The sequence below is a fragment of the Sphaerodactylus townsendi genome, linkage group LG05, assembly GCF_021028975.2.
Source record: "Sphaerodactylus townsendi isolate TG3544 linkage group LG05, MPM_Stown_v2.3, whole genome shotgun sequence".
Classification (NCBI taxonomy): domain Eukaryota; kingdom Metazoa; phylum Chordata; class Lepidosauria; order Squamata; family Sphaerodactylidae; genus Sphaerodactylus; species Sphaerodactylus townsendi.
The window spans coordinates 21,139,345-21,154,399 of NC_059429.1; the positions used below are offsets into that span (position 1 = coordinate 21,139,345).

Genomic DNA, 15,055 nt, shown 5'->3' on the forward strand with positions numbered 1-15,055 from the left:
CTTTCAAATATCTAAACGTGGCTATCGTGTCACCTCTGAACCTTCTCTTCACCAAACTAAACATCCCCAGCTCCCTAAGTCTCTCCTAGGAGGATATGGATTCCAGACCTTTCACCATTTTGGTTGCCTTCCTCTGGACCCGTTCCAGCTTGTCCATATCCTTGAATTGCAGTGCCCAGAACTGTACACAATATTCCAGGTGAGGTCTAACCAATGCAGAATAGAGAGGTACAATCACATCCCTCGATCTAGGCACTATACTCCTATTGATACAACCCAGAATCACATTGGCTGTCTTGGCTGTCGCATCACACCGCTGACTCAGATTGAGGGGAAGAGAACAGTGTAAGCTGTTTTGGGCCTTCCCACTGGAGAGGAATTCTGGGTGCAAATGGGTAAATAAGTAATTAGTCCTGATCTTCAACTGTTTATTGAAGAACTTCTTTTAAGACACAGGAGCCGGGCAGGGTCAGCTCTTGCTTCCTGGCCTAGAAGCACGCCAGCTCCTCAGTTTTCAAAACAAGCCTCCCCCGTCCCTTTCTGTGCCTGGCTGCACACCCCCTCCCCCTGGGCTCTCAACAGCTTGCAATATTTGGGTTGTTCCTAATAAGGTGGAAGGCCAATATCAGGGGGTGGCATTGTTGGGCAGCGGCACAAGAGCTTCTGGTACACCATAATAATAACAACAACAACAACGATAATAATAATAATAATAATAATAATAATAATAATAATAATAATAATAATAATAATAAATGAAGAAGAAGAGGAGGAGGAGAAGGAGGAGTTTGGATTCATATCCCCCCTTTCTCTCCTGCAGGAGACTCAAAGGCGCTTACAAGCTCCTTGCCCTTTCCCCCTCCCAACCAACACCCTGTGAGGTGGGTGGGGCTGAGAGAGCTCCGAGAAGCTGTGACTAGCCCAAGGTCACCCAGCTGGCGTGTGTGGGAGTGTACAGGCTAATCTGAATTCCCCAGATAAGCCTCCACAGCTCAGGCGGCAGAGCGGGGAATCAAACCCGGTTCCTCCAGATTAGAATGCACCTGCTCTTAACCTCCTACGCCACTGCTGCTCCCTCTGCTTCTTTCTCTGTCTGAAGGAGGAGAGGAGATGCCGACAGGGTTGTCAGAGTGCTGGGAGGGAGTGTGAAATTGGGGGGGGGGGTGTCCTGCCCCACAAACTGGAGGTGGCTCTGAGTTCTAGTGTTCTGCCTTTATGGATTTTGTTTTGTGGACAATCTGGCGTTTTCCTGCGAGATAAGTCCAAGTTTCTGTGAGCCTGGCACGGGATCGTAGGCACTCCTTGGCAAAAATCGGTGTGGCCCGATTCATCTTCGCTTCCTGCTAAAGGAAGAATTCCCTGTCGTTTGCATAAAGTTTCTCTTTCCGGCTGCCAGTTTCTGGCAGCTCCCGTTTTGTGTTTGAGGCGAACAGTTCCGAGGAACCGGGATTCCAGTTTCAGAAAGGAGCCCATGTTGCGCTATAAATAACCCTAACTACCCTGCTCGCCATGCAAATCAGCGCTGGTTTTTCCTCAAGCCTCCTTCCTGCTCTTCTGTCCCTTCGGGATTGCCTGTGCCTTTCCCATCAGAAGAGCTTACAACCCCGGGAGAACTTGTTTGCTCTCGCTGGGAAGGGGAGGGTGAGGAGGTCCAAGCCAGTGGAAGAAAGTGCTGAGTCACAGAAGCAAAACTGCTGGGTCAGCCTGCCTCAGGAAGACACAGATTACCACAGCAAGGAAAGGAAGGAGAGAGATTGCGACAGGCAGGTCTCTCAAGGGCAGTGGAATGTGGGCCAAAGGCTGGGACTTAAACGCTAGCTGGTTTATTCCTCTCTGGTTCTCTGCAGCTCACTTGGATTTCGTAAGCAGCGGTGCTACTGTTGTTTGCACTGGACTTTCTTCCCAGCCCCATAAAAAAGCCCTGCCACCGTCTCCATGTTTTTCTGTCCACCATGTCATAGAATAGATTCAGATTTCAGAGACTTTTGATAGGTATTAGAAGTCATAGAATAGGGTCATACAGTTGGAAGGGGACAGACAGGCAGTGGCGGAGCTACAAGGGGGACGGGGGTGCGCCGTGCACCGGGCGCATGCCTGGGGTGGAAGATTGACCCAGGCCCCCTTCCCCTTCTCCCCGCCCCCCCACGGCGCCCCCCCAGGCCCTCCCCACACTTACCTTAGTTCCTTTCCTTTTCCTAGAACTTTTTCAGGCTAAAAAAAAGACCTGTTCAAAGTACAGGCTAAAAACAGCCTGAGGAACTACAGTTCCCAGGAGACCTTGGGGCTCACAAGGTCTCCTGGGAAGTATAGTTCCCATCAGGCCATTTTTAAGCCTGAACTGTGAATAGGCCTTTTTTCAGCCTGAAAAAGTTCTAGGAAAAGGAAAGGAACAAATGTAAATGTAAGGAAAGAGAAGCGCCGCGATGGTGAGGTGCCATAGGAAGAACAACCATGGAAATTTGGAATATATAGACTGTGCACCAGGCGCAGTTTGGCCCAGCTACGCCTCTGCTGACAGGCCATCTAGGCCAACTCCCTGGTCAAAAAAGGATCAGCCTAGCATCCCAGAGAAGTGTTTGTTCAGCCACTGCGCCGTAAAGACTCAGTGAGGGAGAGCCAGAGGTGGAGTGCTTACATGTGGGGTCACATGTCCCTGGGCGCACGCCAACTGGTCATGTGGGGGGCGGAGAATCACCCCCACACCTCTCCCCTCTGCCCAGCTGCTCCAGGCTGCTCCAGGAGGCTCTGCCAACTGAAGGAGCAGCCTGAAGGGGCTGGGCCAAAGGGCTGCCCATGGCAGGCTCCCACTGGCTAAGGTAGGTGGGGGCGGGGGGGGCAGTGGGGGGGGGGCCCGGAGCAGGTGTTCCCATGGACCCCATTCCCCCCTCCACGCCTCTGTGGAGAGCTCACCGCCTCACCATGACCTCTAGCCCCAACCCTGCTGGACCTCCCATCAGTTCTTAGCAAGCTATTCTCAGGCACGCTGGACTGGACATGCTTGAGGATTCAGTTTTTTAAAAAGTCTCCCCAGCTCCCCCCAACCCCCTCTGATCCTAGACTCATGTTACTTGGCACCATGTTAGAATGCACAGAGCTCAGCCTTAGCAGCTTGGCCTGGGTCAACAGCTACTTCAGATGCTCTGCTTTTAGGCACGGTTTGATGGCGGAACACATTGCTCAGCAGGGCCCAGGTTTGATCTCCAGTTACATGGATCTCTCGCTCAAGCAGTCTGGGAAAGACCAACGACTTTGGCGAGTTCCTGCCAATCCAAGAAGGCAGTGTTGATGGGTCTGAGTCGGTATCAATCAGTTTCACATGGCCGGGGAAAGCCCTAAGCTCACCTTTGCAGGCAGAAGGTCCACATTCAACCTCCAGCATCTGCCACTCAGAGGCATTGGAAGCACCCTGTCATTCAGCGTGGGCAACCCTGGACAAGGCTTTCCAATGGTTAGCCCAGGGGTCTGCAAGCCAAGTGGCCATGCTGGCAGGGGCTGATAGGAATTGTGGTCCATGAACATCTGGAGAGCCGCAGGTTGCAGACCCCTGGGTTAGCCGAAGGCAGCTCCCACTGAGCCAGCGTGGTGTAGTGGATAAGGGCAGGTGTACTCTGATCTGGCTTTGATTCTCCGCTCTGCCACTTGAGCTGTGGAGGCTTATCTGGTGAACCAGACCAGCTTGTGTTCTCCATCATATGCCAGCTGGGTGACCTTGGGCTGGTCACAGTTCTTCAGAGCTGTCTCAGCCCCACCCACCTCACAGGGTGTTTGTTGTGGGGGAGGGGAAGGGGAAGGAGATTGTAAGCCCCTTTGACTCTCCTGTAAGAGGGGCGGGGATATAAATCCAAACTCTTCTTCTTCTTCTTCATTGGCGCACACATGGGGGTCCACTGCTCACCCGGTCATTCTGCCCCATTCTGCTTTCGTTGCTTACTGCCTTTCTCCCCCAGTCTGTTCCTATCCGCCCAAACATTTGAAAACCTGGGATCTAAGCTGCTTTTTCAAAAGTAGCAAATCTGAACTATTACAGTGGAGTCCCATGATGGGAAATGCTGCAGGGGATGGGGTGGAACCGCAGGCAAACACCGAACCTCCAGCACAGTCCACGTTGTTCAGTTGCAGCGCAGAGAGCAAAACCTTTCCCCCCCCCCCCGCCCCCCTCCGTTCACTTTATGCTGGTACTTGGTGTTCCTGAGAGCTGTTTTGACTGACTTTATCAACTATTAACTAGGTTACAAGGACTTTTAATGGGGGGGGGGGTTGTTCTTAGAAAGCACGGAAAACAGGAGCCCCGTTTCAGAGAAACGTTCCGCAAAAACCACGAGATATTTTGTACTAACTGAAGCTTGCAATTACTGACCTTTTAGGTATCTGGTTTGATCCTGGGCAGTTTCTAAGTGCTGGTTTCTTAGCTTCAGGAGTTGTTGTTGTTTTAACCCTCCCGTGCAGTTCTTCCTGGCAGACCATTTGCTCCTGCAGGTTAAAGAGGGGGGGGGGGGAATCATCTGGGAATATATAACTGGGGTTTCTACTTTGAATTGTGAAAGGTGAGGTGCAGAATGTCCCCCTTGGTAGATGATTTACAGCGGTGATTCCCTGACCCCATTTACTCACACAGCCCAGGTTCCCAAGTAACCAGTGACATAGGGGGGGAAATGGCGCCTGGGGCAAAATGACGCCTGTCCCCACCCTTTGCGGCACCCCGCCCCCCTCCACTTACCTTAGTTCAGCTGGCTGCAAAGAGCAACTGGCTAAAAAACCACCCTGATGGGAACTACACTTCCCAGGAGAGCCCCAACTCCTGCAGAGGCCTCCCTGTGGGGGGGCTTGCAAGATCTCCTGGGAAGTGTAGTTCCCACCAGGGTGGTTTTTTAGCCAGCTGCAGCTGGCTGAACTAAGGTAAGTGTGGGGGCAATTTTCTGTCCCCCACGTGACCCCAGTGGTGCGCGCCTGGGGCGGGGTGCCCCACCTCTGTCCCGTTGCAGCTACGCGCCTGCAAGAAACCCTTTTGTGCTACCGTTGGACTGTGTTTAGAGAGGGCCAGTCATCCAGAAAAAAGAATTCATATTAATGGGATCTTCATGGCAGGATTCAGCAGAAGAGGCCAAGTTGCTTAATGTTGAGCACCTGGGTAAGCTGATTGTGAGCTGTCTTGAATGTAGAAAAGGGATACCGTATATACTTGTGTATAAGCCAAGGCACCTAATTTTACTACCAAAACCTGGGAAAACGTATTGAGTCGTGTATAAGCCGAAGGTGGGAAGCCGGGAGGCAGAGAGAGCTCCTTATTTGGGCAGTAACTACCCCTGATGTCATTGCCCAAATAAGGAGCTCCCTCCACCTCCCGGCTGCCTGGGCTTCCTCAAACCCTGGGCTTCCTCAAACCCAGCGGGGAGGTGGAGGGAGCTCCTTATTTGGGCAATGACATCAGGGGGAGTCACTGCCCAAATAAGGAGCTCCCTCTGCCTCCCTAGGTTTGAGGAAGCCCAGCCAGTCAGGGTTGGAACCCTGAGGAGGGCAGCAACAAGCGGCTTGTGCAGCTACAGGGAGGTCGTCCTGGCCACGCCCCCATTGACATGCTGTTTAGTGATGTTTGATAAGCTGGGGTTATGGTTTTGGTGTACTTGTTGTTCATATTTATTTATTGCTCATATTTGATTCTGTTTTGTTGGCTGTTAGCCGCTCTGAGCCCTATGGGGGAGAGTGGGGTACAAGTCCAATAAATGAAATGAAATGAAATGAAGAGCCGGCTAGTAAGCAGTGACTCGTGTATAAGCCGAGGAGGCATTTTTCAGCCTTAAAACAGGGCTGAAAAACTCGGCTTATACGGGAGTATATACGGTACTTTTCCCCCTTCAAATATAGCAAATAAAATACAGTTCTATGGCAGATGGGCTTTGCTTGCAGAAGTTCCCATGTTCATTCCCCCGGGGTGTCTGGTGTTAGAAAATACTATTCCCTACCCTGGAGAACCGCTGCCAGTCAAAGAGACCGTCTCAGTTGAGCTTGATGAACAAACAGCCTGGCTTGAGAGAAGGCCGTTTGGGGGGCAATATTGGCATGCCATTTCCTTCTTTAATGGATGTGGAAGAACCGGCGCTCCTTGCCTCGTGGCCAGGTTACAAGAGCTCAAAAACGAGAAACTTGGGTTCCCCACCAACAGCAGCACTATTGGCGGGGTGATCGCTGCACTCTGAAACTCAAAATGTCTTTCCCTTGATCGTGTATCGGCTGGATTCATTCTGGACAAAGCCAAAAAGCTCAGCGGTTCAAAGCTTACGGTGGCTAGATGAGGGCATTCTGGTGCCTTTTGGCTGTTGTTTCTTGATGGTCCCCTCTGCCGTCACCTCCACCAGAATTTTTGTTGAAGGCACTTGGCATTCACGGGCTGTTGAGGTGCTGAGCACAGGGTTTAACTTCAGTGTGGCATTGTTTATAAAGGAAACTCCCCCTGCCCCCTCCTGGCTTGGTCTCCTCCTCCTACCTGGGTGCCTTTTGATCTGTGCATCTTTTTATTTTTATTTTGCTATTGCCAATGGATGCAGAATCACCTTCTTCTGGCTTCCTAGCCCCTCCCTGCACCCTTATCCCTCCCCCCCTTTTCTTTCTTGCTCTTTCCCTTTGATTTTGTACTTCCCTCCAGTTCATTTGTTTGCTCAACATAACTTATTTTTCAAAGAGGAGTGCAACAGAAAGTCACTAAAAGTGTGAATGGGAAAATATTGGCTGGGGTAAAGAGGGCCTGGTTTGAAATCGGGTTCTCTTTTCACGGTGCTCCGTGTAGGAGTACACCTGCTTTGCAGAAGAGAGACCAAAAATAACCTGAGTTTGCTGTCTGGTTTCATTCCAGAGTTCTCGGTGCTGGCTGGGCCTAGAACCGATGGCAGACAATGTCTACAACTAACAACATAGCCCAGGCCAGGAAGCTGGTTGAGCAGCTGCGCATCGAAGCTGGCATCAACAGGATAAAGGTGAGAATTGGCAAGGAAAAGAGTTGACTAGGTGGAGCAAATCAAATCAGGCCATGTTCCCTTCAGAAGAGGCATTCCCTGCTATTGGGTGGAACGCGGAATACCTCTTCCTTGGGTGGAATGCAGAATACCTCTTCTGTGGGTGGCAGGAAGTTTCTTTGAAGCAGCATTCCATCTGCTGTGAGGAACCACAGTGAATGCTTTTCCATGGATAGTGTGGCCTTTCTATGAAGAGATGTGCCCCCTTCTTCCCTCAAGCACCTTCTAGGAATTAGCATTCCGTGGAAGAAAAGATCTCTTCCCGTTGGGCATCCTGCCGTCTTCCCCTTTTATTAATTGTGCCGCACAGTTCGTTGGAAGCACCATTTTAGTTGATTGAAAGGTTTTTAATTGTTGAAATTTAACAGTGGATGGACTCTTTCAGGGCCATGTGTGAATCCATCGTGCATTGCTCTAAGGAGATTGGAAACAATCTGGAAGGAGCCCCATGTTGGTTCTTTCAGAGAGTTGGAGCTGGTTTGAAAGAAAAGTTGTTGCCAGTCATTTTTGCCGCAACTACATATGTTTATACTATCTCAGAAATCTGTGCATAGGTGTCAAACTCGCGGCCCTCCAGATGTTATGGACTACAGTGCCCATCACCTCCTGCCAGCATCATGCTGGCAGGGGTGATGGGAACTGTAGTCCATAACATCTGGAGGGCCGTGAGTTTGACACCTATGCAACGATTAGAGGCAATAGTGGCCCAAAAGAAACTTGGGTGCGTAAGCTATCCCCACAGGACAAAGCCCCTCTCAAGCCGCATTCAGGTGTGGGGAGGTGTACCTGTGTTCATTCTCTGGTTGCCAACTTTTAAACCAGACGCTCCAACCATGCCGTTTGCAGCTGGGCCATTGGCCACCATCAATGCATGATCATATTTGGTGCTTTACCACAACAAAGCGTCATCAGCTGATTGTCCAGGGTGGGAGAAAGAACCATTTGCATTGTTTTTGTGTTGTTTTGTTTGCACTTGCAAATTGCACCCTTAACACTTTTAACCAATGCAAATGGTTCTCCCACCCTGGACGTTCCACAGGTATATATACTCCACTTGCTTTACTACCATCAGATCCTCTGAAGATGCCAGCCACAGGTTCAGGTGAAATGTCAGGAGAAAATGCTACTGGAACATGGCCAGACAACCCGGAAAACCCACAACACCATTTAACAGTAGTTTTGAGATAAGAAAATCAGCTGATGGTGCTTTGTGGTGGTAAAGCACCAAATATGATCATGCACTGATGGTGGCCAATGGTCCAGCTGCAAACAGCATGGTTGGAGGGTCTAGTTGAAAAGTTGGCAACCAGAGAATTTGCATGTGCAAATTGCCAATGCAAAAAAACAAGACAAAAACAATGCAAACTGTTCTTTCTCCCACCCTGGACATTAAAGGAAAGTGGCATGAACCCATGTGAATATAAGGATATGTCACTTGGGGATACTGAATGCATTTCAAACCAAGAAAATCCCATCCACTGAAGCTGCACAGCGCCATCTCTGCTTCTTCCAGTGCCTGTTCTCTGTGGTTGAATGAGAACACCCAGGAAGGAGGAACTGTGGGACGGACATCTGAAGACAGGCAACCCTTCTATTAAGTACCCTGCATTAGCACCACAGTCTCCAGGGCTGGTCCCAAATAGTCCAGCCCGGCCCGCCGTTGTCTTGTAATTTGGCGAAGTTTGCGCCCGTCCCTTCCATCCCACCCTCACGTCTCCGCTGGGTTCGGTTCCCGGAATAGACCTTTGAACTAAAATAAAACTCGAGCCTGGAGCAGTTTTTCCCTGCCAGCCGCTTTGCTGTGGCTTCCAGGACTCCGTTTTTAGCAACTCAGGGACAGCCACAATCCAGAGGCTCCCTCTTCCTGGAGCGAGAGGTGGGGGAGGCTAGCGGAGGCAGCCAGCCGAGGGGGATTCAAATCGGTGATTACATTTAAATCGGGTGCTCCTCTCTCTCCCTCCGCACAACTCATTTCATGCTCCCTTTCTCAGCTTGCGGTTCTGCTTCCCCCCCTGTGATCAGTAAGTTAAATAAACAAGGCTTGAAACAACAACTGTTTGAGTCACGGAAGCAAACAAGCCGTTTAAAGCAACTCCCCCGTTCCCTTTGATTTTTACCTAACCTTTTCCTCCCCTCTTCCTCCCTGCTCAGGTCTCCAAAGCATCCTCCGAGCTAATGAATTACTGCGAGCAGCAGGCCAGGAACGACCCTCTGCTGGTTGGCGTTCCGGCCTCCGAGAACCCCTTCAAGGACAAGAAGCCGTGCACCATCCTATAGCTTGGCCCTCGCCTGCATGTTTGCCCTCTGTCTCTCTGTCTCTCTCCCAGGCAAGGCGCTGGCCTGCACCGATCTAAAGCCGAGTCGAGCAGACTTTCAAAACTGTGCAGAGGGGTAAGAAGGACTGGGAGCTCAGGCTTAGCCAAGGCAGTCCGCAAAAACTTCTCAAAACAAAAAAAAATATCTAAAAAGCGTTCGCAAATCCAAGGTTTACCTCTGATCTGGAGAAGGGTTCCAATTTTAAAAACAAAGCCAGTGTCCTGGTTAAAGGGAGGGAGGTCTGGGGGGGTGGGGGGGCATCTGTTTTTAATATAGTGCTGGAGAGGTGGGGCCAAGCTTGGATTCACAGCCACTGACTTTGCTTTGATCTGGCCTCTTGTCTTGAGAGACGAGACCAGAGTCGGGCATGTGTGCGTGTGTGTTTTGTTGTACAAAAAAAAATGTTTTCAAATAACTGAATTTGTGCCATAGAGGCGAGCCAGAGGGAAATGGGGCATAGAAAACACAGGAGCCATATTTCGAGGGGGCCATCGCATGAAAATCATGACACTTTCTGTCCGTTCTCAGGAGCGGTGCATGGCTGGGAATCCCCTCGTGACTGTACAGTGTCTGTAAACAGGAATAAAGGCTGTGACGTTGCATGGGGGCGGGGAGAATTGGCCGGCGACCTGTTCCTTAGTAAACCCTGTGGCCTCATGGGAGAGAGGATCCAGTTTCAAGAAGCAAAGAGATGGGAAAGAGGGTCCTATGTTCGCTATCAGATCCCCTCTGGAGACCTTGGCGCTCCTTTTCCTCACTCCATGTCGTAGTGCTGCTGGCTTTATGGTCCCTTCTCCCCCGCCAAATAGATGGCGCAGGTAATTCTCTCCCACAGACCCGCCCCCCGCCTTTAATTTTCTTCCCTTGTCCTACCAACTCCTTCCTATCTTAAGAACCCCTTCCTTCATTACATCGATCTGCATCGAGCTAAATCAAGAAGGCCCACAGTTTGCATTTTCATGTGGCATTCGGTAATGTGAAACTTCCTTTGCAAAGAAGGGCAATGCCTGCACAGGCCAGCTGTGCTTTGAGAAGTCCAGCTAGCAATAGAGAAGGGAGACTCTTGGCTAGTCCTATCCCATACAGTGGAAGCAACCTGACCAACTGGTTGCCTCTTTGCTGAAGTCCAGCATCGTTTTGAAGGTCCTGTTTTATTTACGGATGGGAGGAGCCCATCTTGGCCCATTTCGGGGTGGGGGGGGCGGGCAGATAGCCTCGTTGTTAGGCTCTCTCGCTGCTTGCTAGCTTGTGAGCAACAGGCCTTTCTTTACTTCCTTTTCTCTGCATTGTTGAGATGAGTCCACATCTTCCACCATCCTGTGATGGGTGCTCTGGCTCACAGTCAGGCGACAGACCACCTCAAACGAGAAAGCCTCAGGCCAGCTTCCTGGTTAATCAAATGCACGTCTCACACTGGGATAGAACCCCGACAGGTGAAGATCGTGTCTGTAGTAGCCGAAGTCGTAGGCGGCATGAGGTTAGTAGAAGGGTGGAGATGTCCCAGTCTGCCTTGGTCCCAAATGAGCGGGGCAGGGGAAGGGACTGAAGAACCTTTGCCTGTCTTTGTGGACCCTCTTGGATATCGTTCTCCCTTCGATTTTCATAGCCGGGTGTCTCGAGAGGATATTCCTCGGTCCCTTCTCTAGCCAGGCTGAGCCAGTGGAATGAGCTGAGCTGCTTAGCAGATGCCCTCTTGGCAGCATGAGAGGTGAGGGGCCGATGGAAATGGCAACATCTCAAGCCCATCTTAAGGCATGGGCGGGGTCCGCTCTCCCAAGTACCCCAGAGGTTAAATTTGACGAGAGCGGGCAAGGCTTGGTTTGAAGGTTTGACCTCCAGTCAGGTAGGAGAAAAAGCTCCTGACTCAATACTGTCCCATAGAGGACCAGTCGGTCGTGGTCTGATTTTGGTCAGCTTTGCAGCCCCGTTGCGTCACTCTGCTTGGCACGGGAGCATTTGCTTTGTTGACAAGAGTGGCATTTGAGGCCTCGCCGGGAGGTTCCTTGGACCAGAACAGCCCATGTTCTAAAATATTCCCTGAAACATATCTTGGTTTGCCTCCCTCTGCGGCTACTCCTGAGAATTCAGCAGGTGCCACTTTTCCTCTAGAGGTGCTAGCCATTCTCACTCTCTCCCCACACACCCCCTCCCCATCAGCCTTTTAAAACACACCTGACCATTGCCAGCCAGTCGGTTCACAATTCCTCCGGAGGGAGGTCTTTGGAACCAGTCAGCACAGCCTGTTTTCACTGTTGTCAGGAGGACGAAAGCAGTTTGGTGCGGGTTTGCAGTCTTTCCTCCTTAGCGAGGTGCGAGGTGCCCCAGAGAAGGCTTTGTCTCCTGCCAGCCTTAACCCCTCTTCCGCCAGGCAAGGTGCTACCAGGGAAAGAGCCCACTGGCCCGTGAACTCCAGGCTGGCTTCCTCCAGGGCGCCGTGTCTGACGCCCTCGCAGCTGGAAGAGCAGGTACCAAAGCAGGACGGCCGGAAACTCGTTCGTGGGCCCGGCATTTTCATTCGTTGTTTCTCCCCAGGCTATCTGCCACCCTGGTCACCCCAACCAAGTCGCTAGACCGAAGGCCAAGCGGGCTGGGGTTCGTTCCCCACCTGTCCCCTCTCGCACTGCTGGAGAGAGGGTTACCCGGCTGCTTGCCCAGGAGACTACAACTAACACTGGCCAATCTCAGTCTGTGTGAGGTGAACACCCCCGTCCCCCAGACTGAGCGGGCTGCATTTTGTGGGAGCAGGAGGGGCTCTCGGTGGCGTTTTCCAGACACTGCATGGAAAGGAGAGCAGGGTGCCCCGATAGGAGGAGGGGGATAATAAAGAATCCCTTTTTTCGGGATTTTGAAAAAAATGAGGACATTGGAGGACAGTGATCAACGAAGAGAAGAAGGGAGCCATCTCCAGGCAAAACAAAGGCGAGGATGCAAACGGTGCAGAGGGTTTGTGACCATTTTTACAGCCCTCTGGGTCGTTTGTTTCCTGGCCTTTGGCATTGTAAGGCCAAGTAGTCCATCGCATACGCCCTTTGGAGCTGCCCTTCTTTGGCTGAGCTGGGCAAAATGATGGTTGAAGGGACAGGGACCAGAGAGACAGACCCTTCCCTTTCCACTAGGGTAAGCGGCTTGTCTTGCTAAATATGCAGCAAAGCAGTCCCCCAACCACCAGGCGTGTAGAATCGCAGGCTGCAACCGCCTGCGACCTGTGCTTGCAGCAAACCAGTTGGACAACGGGGCCATATATCTCTGAGGCTTTATCATGGGTGGGTACGAGGCAGCAGGGCTGGGAAACATGGCCTTGACTGACTGGTGACTTTTGGGGCAGGGATGTTAGGGAGCGAGGCAGGGCCCCCAAATCCTTCACTCCCTTGCTTTTTAAAATGAACTTCCCTTAGATCAGTGGTCTGCAACCTGCGACTTTCCAGATGTTCACGGACCACAGCCCCTGATGGGATTTGTAGTCCATGAACATCTGGAAAGCCGCAGGTAGCAGACCCCTGCCTTAGATGAATTCAATGCCTGACTGTGATTTGTGGATTTTGTGTTCCTTTTCTTTTATATAAGTACAGAGTTAACAGTAGCAGCTTTGCTCTTTGTGTGTCTCTCCAGAACAACACAGAGAACTAGGAACCCCTTTCTGGACCTTTTTTAAGTGCTGTGTAAGGTGGAAAGGCAGAAAAGCAGAGCAGGGTGTCTGTGCCAATGCCAGGAGATTTGGGGTGTGTGGGTGTTCCTCCTAGAGTTCAGGGTCTCCAGCTTTCTTTGGAAGACCGTTTCAGTTTGGATGTCAGCACACTTCCACTCGGGAACTTACAGACTTGCTCCAAAGAAAGAGAGAGAGAAAGAAAATGGCCGAATCCCTTCTTTCCAGTCTCCGGTTGGAGCAGAGGGAGCCATTTTGCGCACATGACTTTCATAACTCGGATTGGGCCCGCACTTTATCCTATGAAAGTCACAAGAATGGCTTGGAAAGCCATTCTTGTGTACAGAACAATTGCCTCTCGCTCTTTCCCTCTTTCCGCTGCAAGGCCGCTTGGACTTGCTTACAGAGCAAAAGGGGGAACTCGAATAACTGTGGAGAAGTCAATTTGGGGGAAAGGTGGGTGGGCCAGAGAGAAGCTACACCCCTCTTAACTTTTTCTGTCCTCCACAAGTGCTAAAGGTAACAGGCCCCCCCCCCCCCCCCTTACACTGTCTACTTTTGCATCCGGCCATACAACTTGCTTAGCTGTGAATTATGCCTTTTCTCTGCTTTGTTGCTTTCTTCAGGAGAGGAGGCCAAGTCCTCCCCACCCCACCCCTGCTCTGGCACATAAAACCAAGGCAAGGGCTGTCTCCAGCCCACCCCAAGCTGAGCAAGATTCCCTGTCCTCTTTACCTGCGAGGCTCTCTCAGGAGATCCAGGCCTTACGCAGGCCCGCCCGCCCTCTACAGATACTAACTTCTCTTTCTCCTTTGCCAAAACTCAACGAGTACTTAAAAAGTCAGCCTTCTGTTGTTTTTATTTAACAAGGTAAAAACAAAACCACACCTACATTCATTTCATGTTCTTTCAGGAAAGAAATTGCCAGCTTCGTGTTGGATATTTTGTGCTCTTAATTTCTCCTTCCCTCTCTTTCTCTCTCTGGTTTATTGTTCTCCTTTGCCAAATCCTGATATCGTTGCCAAAAGCAAATCGAAGTTTATAAAGACTGTATCTTAGGAAAGTTTTTAAAAAAAATCTGTGTATGTAATTGTAGGCTTGATCATCTTTCTCCTTTCCCCCCCTCCTTTTTTAATTTTATAATTTCTTCATATTTCCAGTGTGCCATAGACCAATTTTCTTGCACAGTGTTTAATATTTTGTGGAATTGCTGTTTTAAAAAAAAAAGTGAATTGATAACACACCAAATTAAAAAAAAACCCTCACTTTTGCCAGAGTTTCTGTCTTTTTTCCAGCTCGGAAACTTCGTTACACAGAAGCAGGAATTTTTTAATGATCCGTGTTGTCGTGGGGGTTACGCGCCAGGTAAGGGAGGGGAAGGGGCGTAATAGAGCCCAATCTGATCAGATCTTGGAAGTTAAGCAGGGTCAGTCCTTGAAAGGGAGACCCTCAAGGAAGACCTCCGAGGCAGGCATGGCCAACTACTTCTGCTTCTCACTTGCCTTCAAAGCCCTTTGCTGAGGTTGCCAAAAGTGGGGTTCAACTTGAGGGCATTTCTTTCTCTTTGGCTGATTCTGCATTGGCCAAATGGAACAGGTTGAGACTCTTTTTACAAGCATGGGGGGGGGGGGATTTCCCACAGAACTCGACCCCCCCAACACTTCTAACCAGTTCAATTTGCCAGAACCCAGTTTAAGTGAAAGTTGCTAGTTTAACCCACCTTTAACCCAGATTTCCAATGCTTCCTGCTTGCCTGTGCAGGCTACAGTAAGTAGGAAGCGCTCAATCCACACCCCTTCCGTCCACCATTATGGTGGATTCCCCAGGTGGCCACCATAAGAGTGGATTCTCTAATAGGTTACTGCCATGCCATGCTAGTAAGTGGGTGGGGGGATTCTCAGATGGAAGGATTCTCAGCTGTGTGGTTCAGACGGAAACCCTGCGTTTCCTGTGCGAATCGTGCTCCCTTCTGCCGCCGGGATCCCAGTGATCCCGGCTGGCCCCGGCATCCACCACACAAATGCACAGGCAATTGAAACAGGTTCCACGAAACCACGTTGCCTGTGCGGAATCAGCCTTTCTCGGGCCA

General features: G+C 50.8%; 1 protein-coding gene across 5 annotated transcripts in view; it reads left to right on the plus strand.

The window, feature by feature from the left end:
• GNG7 (G protein subunit gamma 7) overlaps nucleotides 1–14,236 on the plus strand; it is a 153,673-nt gene extending 139,437 nt beyond the window's left edge. For all 5 annotated transcript variants that reach the window (XM_048496073.1, XM_048496070.1, XM_048496072.1 and 2 more), the window contains 2 exons: nucleotides 6,848–6,968; nucleotides 9,159–14,236. In XM_048496073.1, coding sequence (XP_048352030.1) covers nucleotides 6,888–6,968; nucleotides 9,159–9,284 — 207 coding nt within the window. In that variant the 5' untranslated portion in view covers nucleotides 6,848–6,887 and the 3' untranslated portion in view covers nucleotides 9,285–14,236. The remainder of the gene's footprint in view (nucleotides 1–6,847; nucleotides 6,969–9,158) is intronic.
• Nucleotides 14,237–15,055: the final 819 nt, after the last annotated feature.